We start from the raw sequence: 15,399 nt of genomic DNA, 5'->3' as shown, positions 1-15,399 counted from the left end.
ATTTTAGTCCAAACATAAACCAATTCATATTTCATAATATATGCATGACATCAATATATGTGGAAAGAAAGAAGTACATTGTAGTGTATATTTAATACATTGTAACTTGTTCCATCACTTTTCTCTAGGCTATATATAGCTGGCTGATTATAACTTAAGGGTTTGTAAGTATCGTACCAATATAGGGTTAGGTATCACATTAGATCAACATACACTGCAGATAAGAACAATTGTAGGCATTCGGAAACAGTAAATTTACTACCTCAGACATTCATAGTGAATGCTGAGCGCAGATTACAAAGCTGGGGTATACAAGGCAAAATATTTCCAGGTGCTAAGGGGTTGACCTACTTGGTAAAGGGCAACATTGATTTTGCAGTTGCAACATAGTTGTTGGATATGTCTGAGCTATAAAAAGGATAATATTTCTGTGACCACCTTTTCTTTGAGGGTACTTGCAAATTGAGATTATATCAGGAAGACCAGTTTTGACACATGGATTTTACGGTAAACTTCAAGTCCCAGACCAAAACCACTGTTTTCCTTTATTTTTCTTTCAATATTTACTTCCCCCAAGGGTTCCAATCCCTTCTGTTTTGTCTGTACTTGAAATGTTGGTGAATAACTTTTCTTCATCAGGAAAACAACCCAGAAGATGAGAAGCTGTTATTACTACAATTCCAGAAGCTTGATAACCAACCCATGATTCCTTTTTCCACGGGTTGTGCAATGTCCCATTCTCGCTGGTGTAGCACCCTCACAAACTCACCAAAACTTAGATTTCCGTCCCGATTTGTGTCAAACAAATGGAAAACAATTTCAACCACATTGTCCGAGAGAGATATGCCGCATACCTGAAATTATAACAATTAAACAAATTAAGATTTTACTATCCTAGCTATATAATCTACAAAAATGGTGAAGGAAAAGAAATTTGAAAAGCACCCGGATCATATAACTCAGAAGGTGATAGCAGAAAACTATTGCAACATTGATTGGATAAAATAAGAATTGAATCCTCCGTAAAAATGTACACTCATTGTAAGCATCAACGCATAAGTGCTATGTTGAGCAAAATATTAAAGATAAAATGACGTACCTGTGATGCTGCCCTCTGAAAATCGTCTCTTGTCAACAGACCGTTTACTTCTCCAAAACTAAAAACAGCCAATGAAAATGGCAACAATTTTTTTCGTAGCTCCGCAAAGTTTTTGAAATCCTCGAATGTGATACGCGCATCCTTGAGGCATGGATCATCATTCAACATATCAACCCGCTTAAGCAACCTGCTTAGATGACTCATGTCTGCAGAAGCAACCATGGAGAGTGCAAAGTCCTTGGCTGATATGGTTTGTTGTGATTTGTAGTCATAATGAGCAAACTCCAGTCTCAGAATCTACGTAAAATATTGAAACTAACGGTGATACGTAATCACTTCTGAGGTCACCGTAGAAAACATTCTTTACATATGAAACTTTTACAGAAAACGGAAGTGATCAATCTCGTAAATAAAATTTATGGCGGGAATTCAAACATACACAATTGTTCACGTAGAAGCACAAGAATCAAGTTATCTCATTAAATTACAACTCCATACGTCAAATACTGTTAGTTAAGCCCCATTAATTAGTAATTCGTAACTAACAATAGGTTAATTATTTAGCATTTCTTAGTTTACAGGAGATAGTTTGAATAAGCCCTCTGTGACTATAAATAATAGAAGGGTTGAGAGAGAGGGATGAGGCATCTTAGCAAATTGGAAAGGTTTGAACTCTTGGAGTGGGAAGATATCAGCGTCTCTTGAGTACCCTGAGCACCATTGTAACTATCTCTAGCTCTGTTAGAACTACTCTGCATCCTTCCTAAAGTGTCTAAAATAACTAAGAAACTTAAATTCGCAAACACTAAAATTTATTACAACTACTCTGCATCCTTCCTAAAGTGTCCAACATAACTAATAAACTTAAATTTGCAAACACTAAAACTTATTAAAACGACCTCAGATTACACATAAAAGCAAATAAAGTTTTGGCGGTTCTTAATGCCATCATCACAAGTCACAACTACCTCCACCACGTTAACGATAATGAAAACATAAAAAAGTATAAGATCTATTTTTCCAGGTGCATATATCTGTGCAATATATCATAAATGGTCAGAAAACTAATAATGATTTTCCAAAAACATGTGGAGAAGAAGTGACAAAGCAACCATTTATCCCTATCCTTCAAACCACATGAACACACTATGATTGAAGCAACTAGCAATTTACCTCATCATGCAAGTCTCTCAAGAATTTAACAAATTTATCATGCTGGAGGCATCCATTTCCATCTTTATCGAAAAAATATTCCACCAGCCCTCCATCTTCAACAGAATGGTTCACCTTTAGGCCAGTTCGCAGTCCATCCCTGTGGTGAACACCCTGTCGATGACGAGATCGCATCAATGCCATCACTTTCTTAAACTCTTCCTTACTTATTTCCCTGTAAAGTTGTAAATGGGAAAAGCAAACTAATGTCATCGGAAGAGAGATATAATACTGGAAAACCAAGCACCCACAAGGCTACAAATCGAATTCAAATGTAGCTACAATTACAATGCAACATATTGTGTAGCCTTGAAATTGATGTCATTGCATGTTTGCAACAATCTAATAGCAATATCTCTAAAAAATGACTGATGAATATAATAGTAGAGTTACTGTCAAAGGAGTAGCACGAACACTCACCCATTATTGTTGATATCAAACATTTTAAATGCCACGGTAAAACTTGATTCCGGGATGCTGAGTAGTGTTACAAAAAAGATATACCTGCTCCAGAGAAAAAGAACAGAAGTTGGACACATACAAACACAGAACATGAATTGGATAGATGAAAAGAAAGTACAAACAAGAAAAAAAAGCCAAATAACCTTAGTTAAAGTGGCAGCAAGCCCCTTTGAGGACTGCTTCATCCTCAATTGAATTCATTCATAGGCTGCTTTGCTTCCACTTTACCCTATCCCCATTCCCATAACAGGTCTTAGACATCCTTTGTAACTAAAAAGGAAAGAGAAGAAAACAAAGGATATTTAGTTTGACAAAACATTTTCTCTTTTAGTTTCATACTTTCACTAACAATTACAAATTCATCACCTCATTTTTACTTTGTTTCATGTTTTGAAAAATCTGCACAAAAAACCATGAAAATTACACTTTTTGTGAAACCAAACAAAACTCAGCTTGCATACAATAAAAAATGGAGATGTACCCAATTTCCCACATCACAACACTTAACAAAGAAGACAACATTAACGGAGGAGATGACTCACTCTTTAAAAGATATAAGCCCATCATTGTTTACATCAAAAAGCATAAAAAATTCAGAAGGAGGGCAGCGTAAATGACCCGGACTCCTTTCTCCTTCCAAGTATCCATCTCTAACAAGGTTGGATTCAGATGGAGGGAAAACAGGAACCACTGCCCGCATCAGGTCTGCTGGTTTCATCAGTACTTCTCCTTTTCGACTGCGATCAGATGCAAAGTACTCAAAAACCTTAATCAAAACAATAGTAGACATTGTCAATGCAGTGATCATTTGAAAACATTTACGTAACATTAACTTTGCATTGCTATATTCACTTATCATTCCCCCTAATTCCCTACAAGATAAAAAAAATAAAAAAAATTAACCATGGGTTTAGATAGAGAATTTTACAATTCCCGAGAGATTCTATTATGCTGAATTTGAATTGCTCTTATGTTAAACTAATTCATTTTGTAAATGTTTTGTTCGGATAAAATAATAAACTATTTATTGAGTTTTACTTTCTTATGTGTAGAGTATTTCAATTATCAGCAAATATAAAAATTTATTTAATAGTTAAAAAAATATCAGTTCATAATATTTTCAGTTCAAGTTGGTTGGGATTACCTTTTGGCCAAAATCCACAAGATTTTGAAGGTGATGTCAACAAGAGTTATTTTCAATTGACATTAGCTGAAGTTATTTTAAGGTAAGGTCGACCACAATTATTTTGGCTAACATTAATTTTCAACAATATTGATAAAGGTCATTTTTGCTGACTTAAAAAAATTCCATCAACAGTCATTAGCCAAAAGAATACCAGTCGAGGTTGGTTGAAAGTTTCCCATTCCATACTAAAAAAAACTCCTAACCAATTTTGGACAAAAACATTGGCAATGTCAATCGAAAACAATTTCTGCACACATTGACTAAAAAAATTATAAAGGCGTCGACTGTACAAATCTAGTTGACATGAGCTAAAAAATAACTCCATAAATAATCCAAACAAAGTTTAACGGACAACACATGAACAGAGCTGAGGAAAGATTAAGAAGAGAAAAGACAGAGATGTAAGAGATGACGAAGTACGAAAAATGTTAATTTCTTACATTTTAAGTAAAACTTAAAATTCTCTAACTTTAAGTAATTAAATTACTCATAAATTTTTAGAATTTCAACTTTTTTTTTTAATTTTCTAACCAAACAAGTCATAAAACATTTTAAAAATAAATTACCCTCTAAAAAGTTTTCATCCAAACACACTATAAAGGACAAACACCCAATAAAGAAAAAGCCAAAGCTATCTATTATATGTAAAAAAAATACGAGGCATTGAATATTTTCTGCGTTCTATACATAGGGGGACTTGCTATACCGGGTTAAAATTACTTTTTCAAGTAGAATTTAGCCCAACTTTCTTTGGACTTTTCTTCTGATTTAAAGGAAGAGCTAAGCCAAACGCATTCTCTATGCAGTTTAACTTTTATAAAAGTAAAGGAAAAAAATTACATTCCTAAAAGGTGGAGCGAAAGACGTTCTTTTAAAAAATTAAAAAAATATAAGCAGACACTCATTCTCTCTTAATGCTTATCTTCCTTAACCATCATATCACTTATAACATTTATCATCTTTCGTTATCCATCTCTCACCTCCCTTTCTTTCCAGCCACTTTCTAAGGAAAAAACAATGATACGATCTAGGGTCACCCCGTGTTTACGATCCCACAACACAACTGAGATTCGATTTAATTTTAAAGATAGTGTTAATAAAATAAATTTCCATTATGTATTACATGAAGATTGATCTAGACTCAAAAGCGCAGTAGTCCGGAACATATAATAATTTCTCCCACTTTAAGGTAAAGGATTGAAATTCGTCACAAAATATTTACTCTATTTCCAAAGTTCCGAGATTTAACTTAAACTTTCAAGTAAAAAAAAAATAGAATAACCAACTAGAATTACAAACATGAATTAAACTTTATGAACGTAGAAAAAGATTATTATGTTAGAATTTATTTGATTAAATAAGAACAGCAAGTAATAAATATGCACCTTTTCCGGAGGACTTCGCAACCGCATGCGCTTCTCATAGTTGAAGAAAATATTTCTCCTGAACTCATCTGCACCACAATAAATCAAATGACGTTGTTCTTACTATTTTTATTATCAATAATAATATCATAATTATTATAATTAGCAGTAGTAGTAACAAAACCAAACCCACCAATCAGCTTTACAAAATTAATTAATTAAATATTTCGAGGAAGCGAGAGAAACTTGCCTCCAAGTAGCAAGCCAGAACTTTCAGGAAGTGAAAATTTGGGAAAGAAGGAGCGACGTGGTTTTTGATCTTCGGAATTCGGTGTTGACCGGTCAACTAGAGAAGCGATGGATTCAAAATTTAAAGTAGGCGAAAAAGAGTAGAATCCGTACAGAAGAAGACCTAGGACACCAGAGCCGGCCAGGGCGGTCGAAAGTGCAGTTCGACCGAAACCGGTTCGGACTGGGTCGGCGGTGTTGAGGAGCGAGGAGGCGGGGGAAGAGGTAGAGGAGTGGCGGATCTGGAACCGATGGAGCGAGAAGCTTTGGGCGATGAACGGTGAGGATCGGGTTCTGAATGAGGAAAAGGAAGACATGTTAACGGTGTGTTGGTTTGTTAGTAAGGCAGACGCGGTTAAGTAATGAAGGCGCAGATAAACTGGGTGTTGAATCCTGGTGCGGAATCTAGGTGCCCAAACAGAAGCTTATGAAAAAAACTATGGGGGCTTTTTTAGTGCAACTCTCATTTTCTCTTTCTGCACCCCTAATTTTTTCTAAAACTCTAAATAGCCTCTGACCTTTGACAAGTGTGAAAAACTAAAATCTAATTTCTCTTATATTTACTTTCTCATAATATTCACTCTACCCCGAGCTACACAACACAAACACACTTTCTCTTTCACTTCTCACCATTTCTCTTTCACTAAAATTCTAGTTTACATTATATGAATTTCAGATAAATGAATCATTCAAGAGTTATATTATGATAATTAACAAACACATGATAGACTATATATTTTTCTCTCAAAATTTAACTACAACATTTACTATCAAATCTTATATATTGAACTCGAGTGAACTTCCCAACAATAAGTCCCAAAACATATTTGAATACATATTCAACCAATCTTTTATACCTTCTTAGCTTAAAAGCGTCATTTATTCAATTTAAGCTTTTTTTCAAACGATGATTTTAATTCATTACGTTATAGGATGATGACACTATGAATGAAACATCTTATCATGAGTAGTCTCTCATACTACTTCTCAATACTTTCTTTAGGCTATAGTGAGCAGACTCAATTTTGATACAAATGACATAAACAGTGTCATAAAACATCTAACAAAAATAACTAAATAAAATAATATTCAAACATGCCTATTTGATATTTTGTTTCCTAAATGCATTAATCGGTTTGTCCACGCCATTACAAAGTATTTCTTATACAAAATATTCCAAGTGATATATCCAAAGAATAAAGACCATCAATACAAACATGATAAAGGTGGTCAACACAATCACTAAAGGTTGAGTCAAGTTCACTATCATGACATTTTTTCATGCTTCCATCACAACATTTCATGCCTCAACATAATTAACTAATATTTTGCAATTGGCTTACACATTTTTCTGAACGTGGAAATGACATAGGAGATGATAATATTCCGAAATATAGTGTCAATGACATTCATCAAAGCTAGGTCTCTTGTGAACCACCCTTATATGTCATAAATAATTCTTTTAGCATTTTTAGAGTTCAAGTAAAATTATTTTGTCATTCACTTGATAAGAATAAAAACACAACTGAAAAAGTCAACCTTGTTCATGTAACCCCAACTATGTCAAGTAATAGTAACCAATATTTGTTGGTTTTGTAGATGTTATCCATCAAAATAACAACATTAAACGCATTAAAAAAATTTACTACGACAAGGATGTGTCCAAAAGAGGTCATTTATCACCTCAGATTAGTCCAATAAGGAATCTTCAACAAATATTTTAAGATGCCAAAATATTTATATAAGTATATAAAATCTTTTAGGAATGCCAAATATATAAAATATATTATTTTTTTAAAAATAGTTTAAATTATACATTAATTTATATAAGGTTTAAATATTAATTTGGTTCTTATTTTCATTGTGTTTATTCAATTTAGTCATAATATTTTTTTTTTTCAATTCGGTCATAATTTTCGTCAATTTTGTTCAATTTAGTCATTTTTGTTAATATCGTTTAAATAATTAATAAATAGTGAATCATGTTTGTCACATGCTAGTTCGTGACTCTTTTATTTTTTTATTTTATATTTTATTTTTTAATTTTATGAAAATAATGTCAATATATCAAGTTAATATCATGCCATGTGTCATGATAAGTGTCAGGTGTGAAGATTAATGTTTTATATTCAATTTGGTTCCTAATTATTTTGTTCAATTTAGTTTTATTTTTTTAAAATGAAACATTTTTTTTTTCAAATTGAAATTAAACTGAATTATTTTTATAAATGTTAGACGAATATTTTTATTAAAATTTACATTTTTAATAAGTATTTTTAATTTAGTATTAGAAGTGGTTTTAAATTAGAATAAAAATTTTAAAAATGAAAAATAACACTAATAGATTAAAATTTTAAGAGATTAAAAATAATATGATTTTTAGAATTTTAAAAGATTAAAAAATTAAGAGTAACGTTCTAATTTTATATATAATTCTTAAATATTGAGATTTTCTTTATCTTTCTTTACCGTTTATATTGTTGCTTTTTCTTATTCTTCTAACTGTCTTCACCACATTTAAATTATATTGTATTTCATAATGTTACTTTCTAAAAATAATATATTTATAACATATGATTATTTTTACAATAATATATTTTTGAATGTAATTTAAATTTATTGATATTTATATGTTAACTTTTAAATATAATTTAATAATATTAAATTTAATTTCAATACTAAAATTATTAATAAAAGTAAATTTAACTTATTAAAAATAAATAAAAACTATTTCATTTTTAATAACAAAAAATTATTAATTTATATAATAAATAAAAAGTATTTATTGTATGAATAATTAAAATTTTAAAATTTTTAATTTTACGTTAATTTGTTTTAAAAATATTTTTTTGTAAAAAAGTTTTATCTCAAAATTTGACTTGAGTGACTGAATTTCGAACAATTTTTCCATAAATAAGTATCATGATAAAAGGTCAACATATATCGAATTTTGAGCAGAAAAAAAGGAAAGAGATCAGATTGTGTGATTATATTAGCAATGACTTGATGATTTTCGCAAACTTTTAAAAGAGATGTGAGAAAAGAGAACAGATCTTGTAATTATTTCAGCAATTATTTGAATTTGCAAACACTTAAAAAACTATTTTAGGGAAAAATATAATTTAATTTATTAGGTGTTAAAATATTATCAGAAAATGTTGTTAAAGTATTATTATTTTTTATCCAATATGTGAATGGAAAATATTCTCTAAATTGTAATCCTAACATTATTCATAATATTCATAAAGTTTAAAATCGAATTACGATTGAACAAAATTTCACAATTTATGTAATAATTTATTTTACGTCCAAAATATGAATCCAAAAATCCAAACACTAAACCAAAAGCAATAAAAAATATTTAATATTTTTAAAAGAAATAACTTTTACTCCAACTTTTTATTTTTATTCTATTTATCACTTAATTAGTTTTCCTATTTTATTTCTCCTCCAACTAATTATTAGGATAGTTCATTTTAAGTTTAAATTTTTTTTTTCTAAGTTAAATTTTCATGTTTAGTTTAATTTCTATTTTTAAAAATGTCAACCTTCAATTTTTATGATATAAAAAAAAAAAGAAAAGTTTAAATCTTATTTTTTATTTTTTGATATTTGTACGTAACCTACTATACAAATTTTCAAATTGTAGGTAATGTGTCATCTTCTTCTACTATCTCGTTTTCTTGGTTTTCTAGAATCTAATAATATTGTCGTACTTTTCATGTGAACTGTCACGTTATTTTTTCCTACCATTCAATAACATCGTACCTTCTTACGTGAACTGAACAAACTTCCTGCAAAAAGTAAAAACTGTTTATTCAATAAAATCATGAAAGTATCAATGGAGCGTACTTGAAGAATAGGAAAAAACTATTTACACTCTTATAAAATTATTCGTCCTTTATAACTCACTTTAATAATATAATAATATACATTAAGATTTTAAGTTAAAAAATAAAATAAATATAATTAAAAATTATTAGTTTGGATGGTGAAGTGGATGGTTGGTTTTTATCTTGAAGGAAATAATACCACCCGAATATTCAGTTTAGAAATTTGATAATGGATAACGATATTTTCATAATATTTTTGACAATATTTTAACATGTGTCATTTTATTAAAATGTATTTTTTAAAAATTTTAATATCATAATATAATTTTACATTCATTTAATATATGATTAAAAAAATAAAAAAGTTATAAAAATATAAAGTTTAATACTTTTCAAAAAAGAAAAGAATAGAGAGTAAATAAGATAATATTAAATGAAAATAAAAAATTTAAGTAGGAGAAACAATAAATTTTTTTTTTAAATATTCAATTTTTTTATTAAATATTTTAAAATGTCCCATCTGGCTCCACGATGAAAGCCCCTGCACCAAACAGCTGCACAACCAAACTTACAATTAAATAAATATAGAAAATAATAAAAATATTAAAAATAAAGAAAATACCTTCCACCCAACACAAAAAAAAGGGGACGAAAGATAACCGGAGTCAACGGCAACAGCAGCCACGACGAAATCATCACACAGACGCGATGGAACATTAATGGCAACGGCAAACATAATAAACTCCGTCAATTCCATTGTTAACTGGAATTCTGAAAATTGAAATGGTGCGAATCAGAGTATGTTAATTGAGGTTATTAACCTTTATTGTTTTTAGTTTATTTTTGTTGCATTTTAATTGAAAATAAATTGTCCAAAATTCTCCTTCCATAGCAAATGTTATGTACAATAACCAATTCTTGGAGTCCAGCTTCTTAGATCTACGCAAAAATCTTCCAGCAACGCAACTGGAGAATCCTCCCAAGGCGATTCAAAACCTGTAATGAGAGAGATAAGAAATTTACAGATCTTCGTGGGATTTTGACATGATCGAGAGACGACTCGGTCTCGGTTCGAAGGCTGATCTTCTCCTCTGTTGGTGCGAAGAAGGACGAATCAACGCAGTGAGAGCGCGTTTCACCCACTCACCTTCGACGCCTCCGATTCTGACGAGCGAGTTTTTCATCGCGGACCGGCGCATATTGAGTCGATTTGAGGGGAACGAACCAGCCGGTGCGTGTTGACTGTTCTTGTGGAGACTGCACCGGAACGAACCGGGATGATTGGTAGGGGAACACATGCACGTTTTCTTCTGAACCGTAACGTGGCGGTGGTGTTTCTTGACGATTACGTGGCTCGACACGGTCCGGCTCGGGGAGATAGACCGGTCGAGGGCAAACCGGACGGAGGGAGATGGCGCCGTGCTGATTACGTTGACACGCGTCGGGGAAGTCGAACGTTGCGGCACGTGCGAGTGAGAATTGTCGAAGAAGCTTGACGAAGACGAACGAAACTGTGCGTTTGACGTTGAATAAGAACAGAATTTGGTAGAAGGTAAGAGAGAAGAACGAAGCACTAGTCCGCTAGATTTTGTTGTTCTGGAAGAACTCGCCATTCAGAAACAAGAACACAGGAAAACAACGAAAGAAAGCAGAAAGACAAAGGGCAAAAAGGACTTTTTTGTATTCTTCTCTTTCTAAGTCTCGTTTGAGGAGTTGGTTCGGCAAACCTAGCGACTCTCCGAGGCTTCTCTTATAGTCCTTAACGCATGGTTTGCTCGTCATTAACTTCTTCTTCGGAGGCATTTTCGTAATTGACCAACTTAACCATGGTTAAGTGAGTTTAGGTAAGTATGTGAAACTGGAACCGTTGATCTTTAGTAGGATGTTTCCTTGGATGCCACGTGGACCTGAACAATTAAGGTTAATGCTCTGATGATGGGTTAATGCAATGGTGACGAGGGAGTTAACTAACCGCGGTCAGCCGTTGTCCTACCAGTTTTGAATAATCTTCCACACGATGAAGAGGCGTTTATACTTGACCGTTTTGGTACGACGCATAATCAATGGCCTAACTACTTTCCCTCTAATTTTGTGAGAAAATAGAAATATACGTATGCGATACTACTGTATTATTGAATTTGATTCCCAGCATTATATAGTTCAGGCTTTTAATAAGGTTTGGAATATGTATGGCGTGACATATCTTCTACATTGCATAATTAATTGACCCAATGATTATTTATTTCAGCCTAAAAGTATTATTCTGGTACGTCTACCAAATATTATGACTAATTATCATGAAGTCCAAAAATAATGTTCTTTATATTTTTATATGTTTAAAAATTAATTTCAATTCAATTATAAACACTGTAACTTTGAGTTTGTTCTACACAATATTATATGACTAATAGTATAAGAGAGATTATTAAAACCGTGTAATTCAATTTCTAATGTTACTTTAACAACTTAGTAATATGATCTTAGGTAATATAATGATATATGATTTTCTGCAATAATTTTTAAAGAAAAAAATAATTGTCTGCAAAGATACTTGAAAGATTTTAAAAAATACATGTGCAATTAAGTTCTTATAATTTACGGATCCGTGAATTTGATTAATATTTGTGTTTTGATATAGTTTGAGTCAAAATTTATATTCTTAGTATTCTTAAAACGGGTCACCCGACCCATTCCATCATGGTTGGTCACTTAGTGAATCAATTTAATTCAGTTCATTTATTAACGAGTTAGAAAAATTTGAACCCGGTTTAACCTATCACCGGCTCATTGACTCATTTAATTACAATTTTTTTTATATAAAAAATTACAAACCTTTTGTAATTCAAATCTAAATAAATTTGATTCCTAAAATATTAAACTTAAGATAATTCAAAATAATAAAAAGAAAGTACAATACAATCCATGTGTAATGAGTCAGATGATATTTATTAAGGTTTTATAAGGTAATAAGTTAATAAAATAAAATTAAGTGGGTTGGTGAACCAACCTAGCTCATTACAGATTCAATCCGGATGAGTCAAGTTTAAATGAGTCAGGTTAAAAATTGACCCACATAAAAAAAATATAGTTTTTTCAAATCCAACCTGACTTGAACCTATGGTAGAACGAGTTAACCGATGGGTTGTAACCCTTTTGACATCTCTAATTCCTACTTTGATATGTATTCTAAAAGATGTAGATATATTAAAGTTTAATTGTATATTACCCATAATTGTATATAAAGAAATTTTGACATTCTAAGTGAGTTATTATGAAAACCCACATAGAATTTACTTATTTGGAATGATGTGTTGCACACCTCACCAAAGGTTCCTCTACCAAAGATAATTTATGTTCTTAATTGATAACAAACATAAAATATTTATAAACGATTTTGATTTATATATTAAAAGTGGGCTTAATAGCCTCGTTTGTTTCTAGTTATGTGCGATTGTGTCAATTTGGTCCCTTGTTTAAAATAAGCATCTATTTTGTCCTTATGTAGAAAATTTTGTACCAATATCATCCTTTCCGTTAAAAAAATTAACGTTGTTAATGTATTGATGATATAGCATTATAAATTGGTAACGTGTCATTTTTTAAATACTGTGCGTGGTGATGTGGTAAGCGATTAGAGGTTGAGGTGGATTATAAAGATTGAGTTATTGAAATTGGGGAAAACCGTAGTTAGGGCACAACCCATTCTGATTTTTGCGAGAGAATCATTATCCAAGTTCTTGACCTTCGTTGCGAGGACAAACTCCTTAGACGCGTATAGGGATTTAGTTGAGTGATGTTTGTTTGGTGATTTGGACGCGCAATTACAGACATTGTGTTGGTGGGGTTTTTCGAAAAGTGGCATTCGAAGGTGTGTGTCTTTAACTTTTATTTTGTTTCGTTGCTTTCGTTGTGGTCCCCTCATGACTTTTACTTTGGGATGAGTATGTTTTGTTTATTTATTATCCCCCATTAACTGTGTTGGTATGGGTATGTTTCATTGTTTTCGTTGTGGTCCCCCATTAATTGTGCAACTCCTTTGTTTATGTTGTCTTTATTGTCCCAGTAAAAAGTTCTTTTTATTTCATTATGGTCTATTATTGGTGCGTTTATGGTTCCCATACTACTATTTTGTTTGTACCGAATATAACATTTTGGTTAAGCATAAAATAACTGTCATATTAGTTTAGATGGCCAACTCAAACATTGAAGTCGTATTTCACCATGGGGGTAAATTTGAAAATAATGGGACATTCAGATACCACTATGGTCAAAGCATAACTTTAAAAATTAACCCAGATCGATGGAGTTATTTTGAAATATTAAGCATTCTTAAGGAAATGGGTTATAGGAATGTGAAGGGAGTTGTGGTATTCATTGGGTCGTCGTCCTGTGTTAAAAGATTGTTTGGAACTATTATCTGATGACAAAGGTGCATGTCATCTGATCAATATTGCTTTGTTGAATGGTGAAGCTCACGTTTATGTTATACACAGTGTGTGTGTGAGCCTCATTATCTTCTAGAGTTGGAATACTTTCCTGAACCCCAAATTGAGAGACATAATGCTCAAGTAGAAGTTCAAACAGAGTGTGGTGAAAATCAAGTTGAGATAGAGGAAGAGGATGGTGTAGTGGCTGATATAGAGTCTAAGGTAGTACCTAATGTAGAGGCAGAGGTAGAGGGTCAAACATAGGTTGAGGCAAATGGGGAGGGAGACATTCATGTTGGTGTCAACGTAGAGGTAGAGGTTGAGGCAATGGGTGATGTACATGGTGAGGTATAGGCTGAGGTAGTGGGTGATGGATTTCAAGCACACTGTGAGGTAGAGGCTCAGGCAGAGGTTGAGCCAAATGGGGAGGGAGACATTCATGTTGGTGTGAATGTAAAGGGTCAGGTAGAGGCAAAGGCTGAACCAGAGGTATAGGCTAAGGTACAGGCTGATGTAAAAGCTGGTGAATATGATGTTAGAAGTTGGAATGCGTCCGAAGAGGGTGAGTTAACTAACCATGGAGATGAAGTGAAATTTGATATATTTGAAGGTGATTGGGAATCTGACACTTTGAACAATGTTGTGGAAAGTGATAATACATATGATGATAGAGATGGGTATGGGGATTTTGGGATTTTTTCAATGCCGAAAAGTATGGAACAATATAAATGGGTAGTGGGCACGTACTTCCCTCAAAAAAGGATTTTACAGAAGCAATAAGAACATATGGTGTAGAGAATGGTAGGAAATTAAAAGTTTATAAAAATGACAAAAAAAGAGTTTGTGTTAAATGTTGTGGGGGCAAAAGGAAAATGTACATGGTATGCATATTATGCATATAAGGCATCTCAAAATACATGGCAGCTAAGGAAGATTATAGACAATCACACATGCAGTAGAGAATTTAACATCCGTTTAATGACAACAAAATGGTTGAGTGAGAGGTTAGAGAAAACCATCAAGGAGAATCCCAATATTAATCTGTATAACCTACAAAACAAAGTTTCTAAGAAGTGGAACACAGGTGTTTCTCGGTCTACAACGTGTAGGGCAAAAGCAATGGCTTTTAAACAAATAGAAGGTGATTTTAAGGAACAATATAAAAGACTGTATGATTATGTAAATGAGTTGCTTCGGTCAAATCCTGGTACAACTGTCAAACTTCATGTTGAACCTAATGAGGACAGTCATATATTCAAAAGACTATATGTTTGTTTGAAGGCCTGTAAGGACAACTTCGTTTCATGTAGGCCTATTATAGGTTTGGATGGGTGTTTCTTAAAAGGAAAATATGGAGGTGAGTTGTTAACTACAATTGCAAGAGATGAGAATGAGCAAATGTGTCCTTTGGCATATGCTGTTGTGGAGGTGGAGAATAAGGATAGTTGGGCTTGGTTTTTACATTTGCTCATTGATGATCTTGGTGGTGTGAAGGTTTGTTCAACAATTACATTTATTTCAGATCAAC

General features: G+C 32.2%; 2 protein-coding genes across 5 annotated transcripts; both read right to left on the bottom strand.

Annotated features, from left to right (window-relative positions):
- Position 1: 1 nt before the first annotated feature.
- On the bottom strand, positions 2 to 10,585 carry LOC106764699 (calcium uptake protein, mitochondrial). 3 transcript variants are annotated; one of them, XM_014649042.2, is made up of 10 exons: positions 10,468 to 10,585; positions 10,067 to 10,215; positions 9,380 to 9,405; positions 5,574 to 5,905; positions 5,345 to 5,412; positions 3,316 to 3,539; positions 2,732 to 2,815; positions 2,273 to 2,486; positions 1,100 to 1,396; positions 2 to 854 (listed from the first exon to the last, which is right to left on the bottom strand). In XM_014649042.2, exons 2-10 carry the CDS (start codon positions 10,199 to 10,201, stop codon positions 636 to 638), a joined length of 1,599 nt encoding a protein of 532 aa, XP_014504528.1. In that variant the 5' UTR covers positions 10,202 to 10,215; positions 10,468 to 10,585; the 3' UTR covers positions 2 to 635. The 3 variants fall into 3 exon arrangements, with proteins under 3 accessions (XP_014504528.1, XP_022638174.1, XP_014504527.1); XM_022782453.1 differs by lacking the exon at positions 10,468 to 10,585 and adding an exon at positions 10,357 to 10,433; XM_014649041.2 differs by lacking the exon at positions 10,468 to 10,585 and adding an exon at positions 10,351 to 10,429.
- LOC111241887 lies at positions 10,074 to 11,179 on the bottom strand. Of its 2 annotated transcripts, none has more exons than XM_022782454.1 (2): positions 10,468 to 11,179; positions 10,074 to 10,215 (listed from the first exon to the last, which is right to left on the bottom strand). In XM_022782454.1, the coding sequence occupies exons 1-2, from the start codon at positions 11,055 to 11,057 to the stop codon at positions 10,161 to 10,163; spliced, it is 645 nt and encodes a 214-aa protein (XP_022638175.1). In that variant the 5' UTR covers positions 11,058 to 11,179; the 3' UTR covers positions 10,074 to 10,160. The 2 variants fall into 2 exon arrangements, with proteins under 2 accessions (XP_022638175.1, XP_022638176.1); XM_022782455.1 differs by lacking the exon at positions 10,074 to 10,215 and adding an exon at positions 10,252 to 10,440 and having other exon boundaries at positions 10,592 to 11,179.
- Between the last annotated feature and the right edge of the window lie 4,220 nt (positions 11,180 to 15,399).

The sequence above is a fragment of the Vigna radiata genome, chromosome 6 (assembly GCF_000741045.1).
Source record: "Vigna radiata var. radiata cultivar VC1973A chromosome 6, Vradiata_ver6, whole genome shotgun sequence".
Classification (NCBI taxonomy): Eukaryota; Viridiplantae; Streptophyta; class Magnoliopsida; order Fabales; family Fabaceae; genus Vigna; species Vigna radiata.
The sequence above is the reverse complement of the archived record's forward strand: the minus strand, read 5'-3'. Positions and strand labels throughout refer to the sequence as shown.

Excerpts from the sequence above, each read along its gene's own strand:
- LOC106764699 (XM_014649042.2), bottom strand. The coding sequence starts at position 10,201 with ATGGAATTGACGGAGTTTATTATGTTTGCCGTTGCCATTAATGTTCCA. Across the intron at positions 2,816-3,315 it reads GGGCTTATATCTTTTAAAGA|GTATATCTTTTTTGTAACAC; the intron begins GTGAGTCATCTC and ends TCTCTGGAGCAG. Across the intron at positions 855-1,099 it reads TTCAGAGGGCAGCATCACAG|GTATGCGGCATATCTCTCTC; the intron begins GTACGTCATTTT and ends TTATAATTTCAG.
- LOC111241887 (XM_022782454.1), bottom strand. The coding sequence starts at position 11,057 with ATGGCGAGTTCTTCCAGAACAACAAAATCTAGCGGACTAGTGCTTCGT. Across the intron at positions 10,216-10,467 it reads TCAAAATCCCACGAAGATCT|AATTCCAGTTAACAATGGAA; the intron begins GTAAATTTCTTA and ends TTCAATTTTCAG.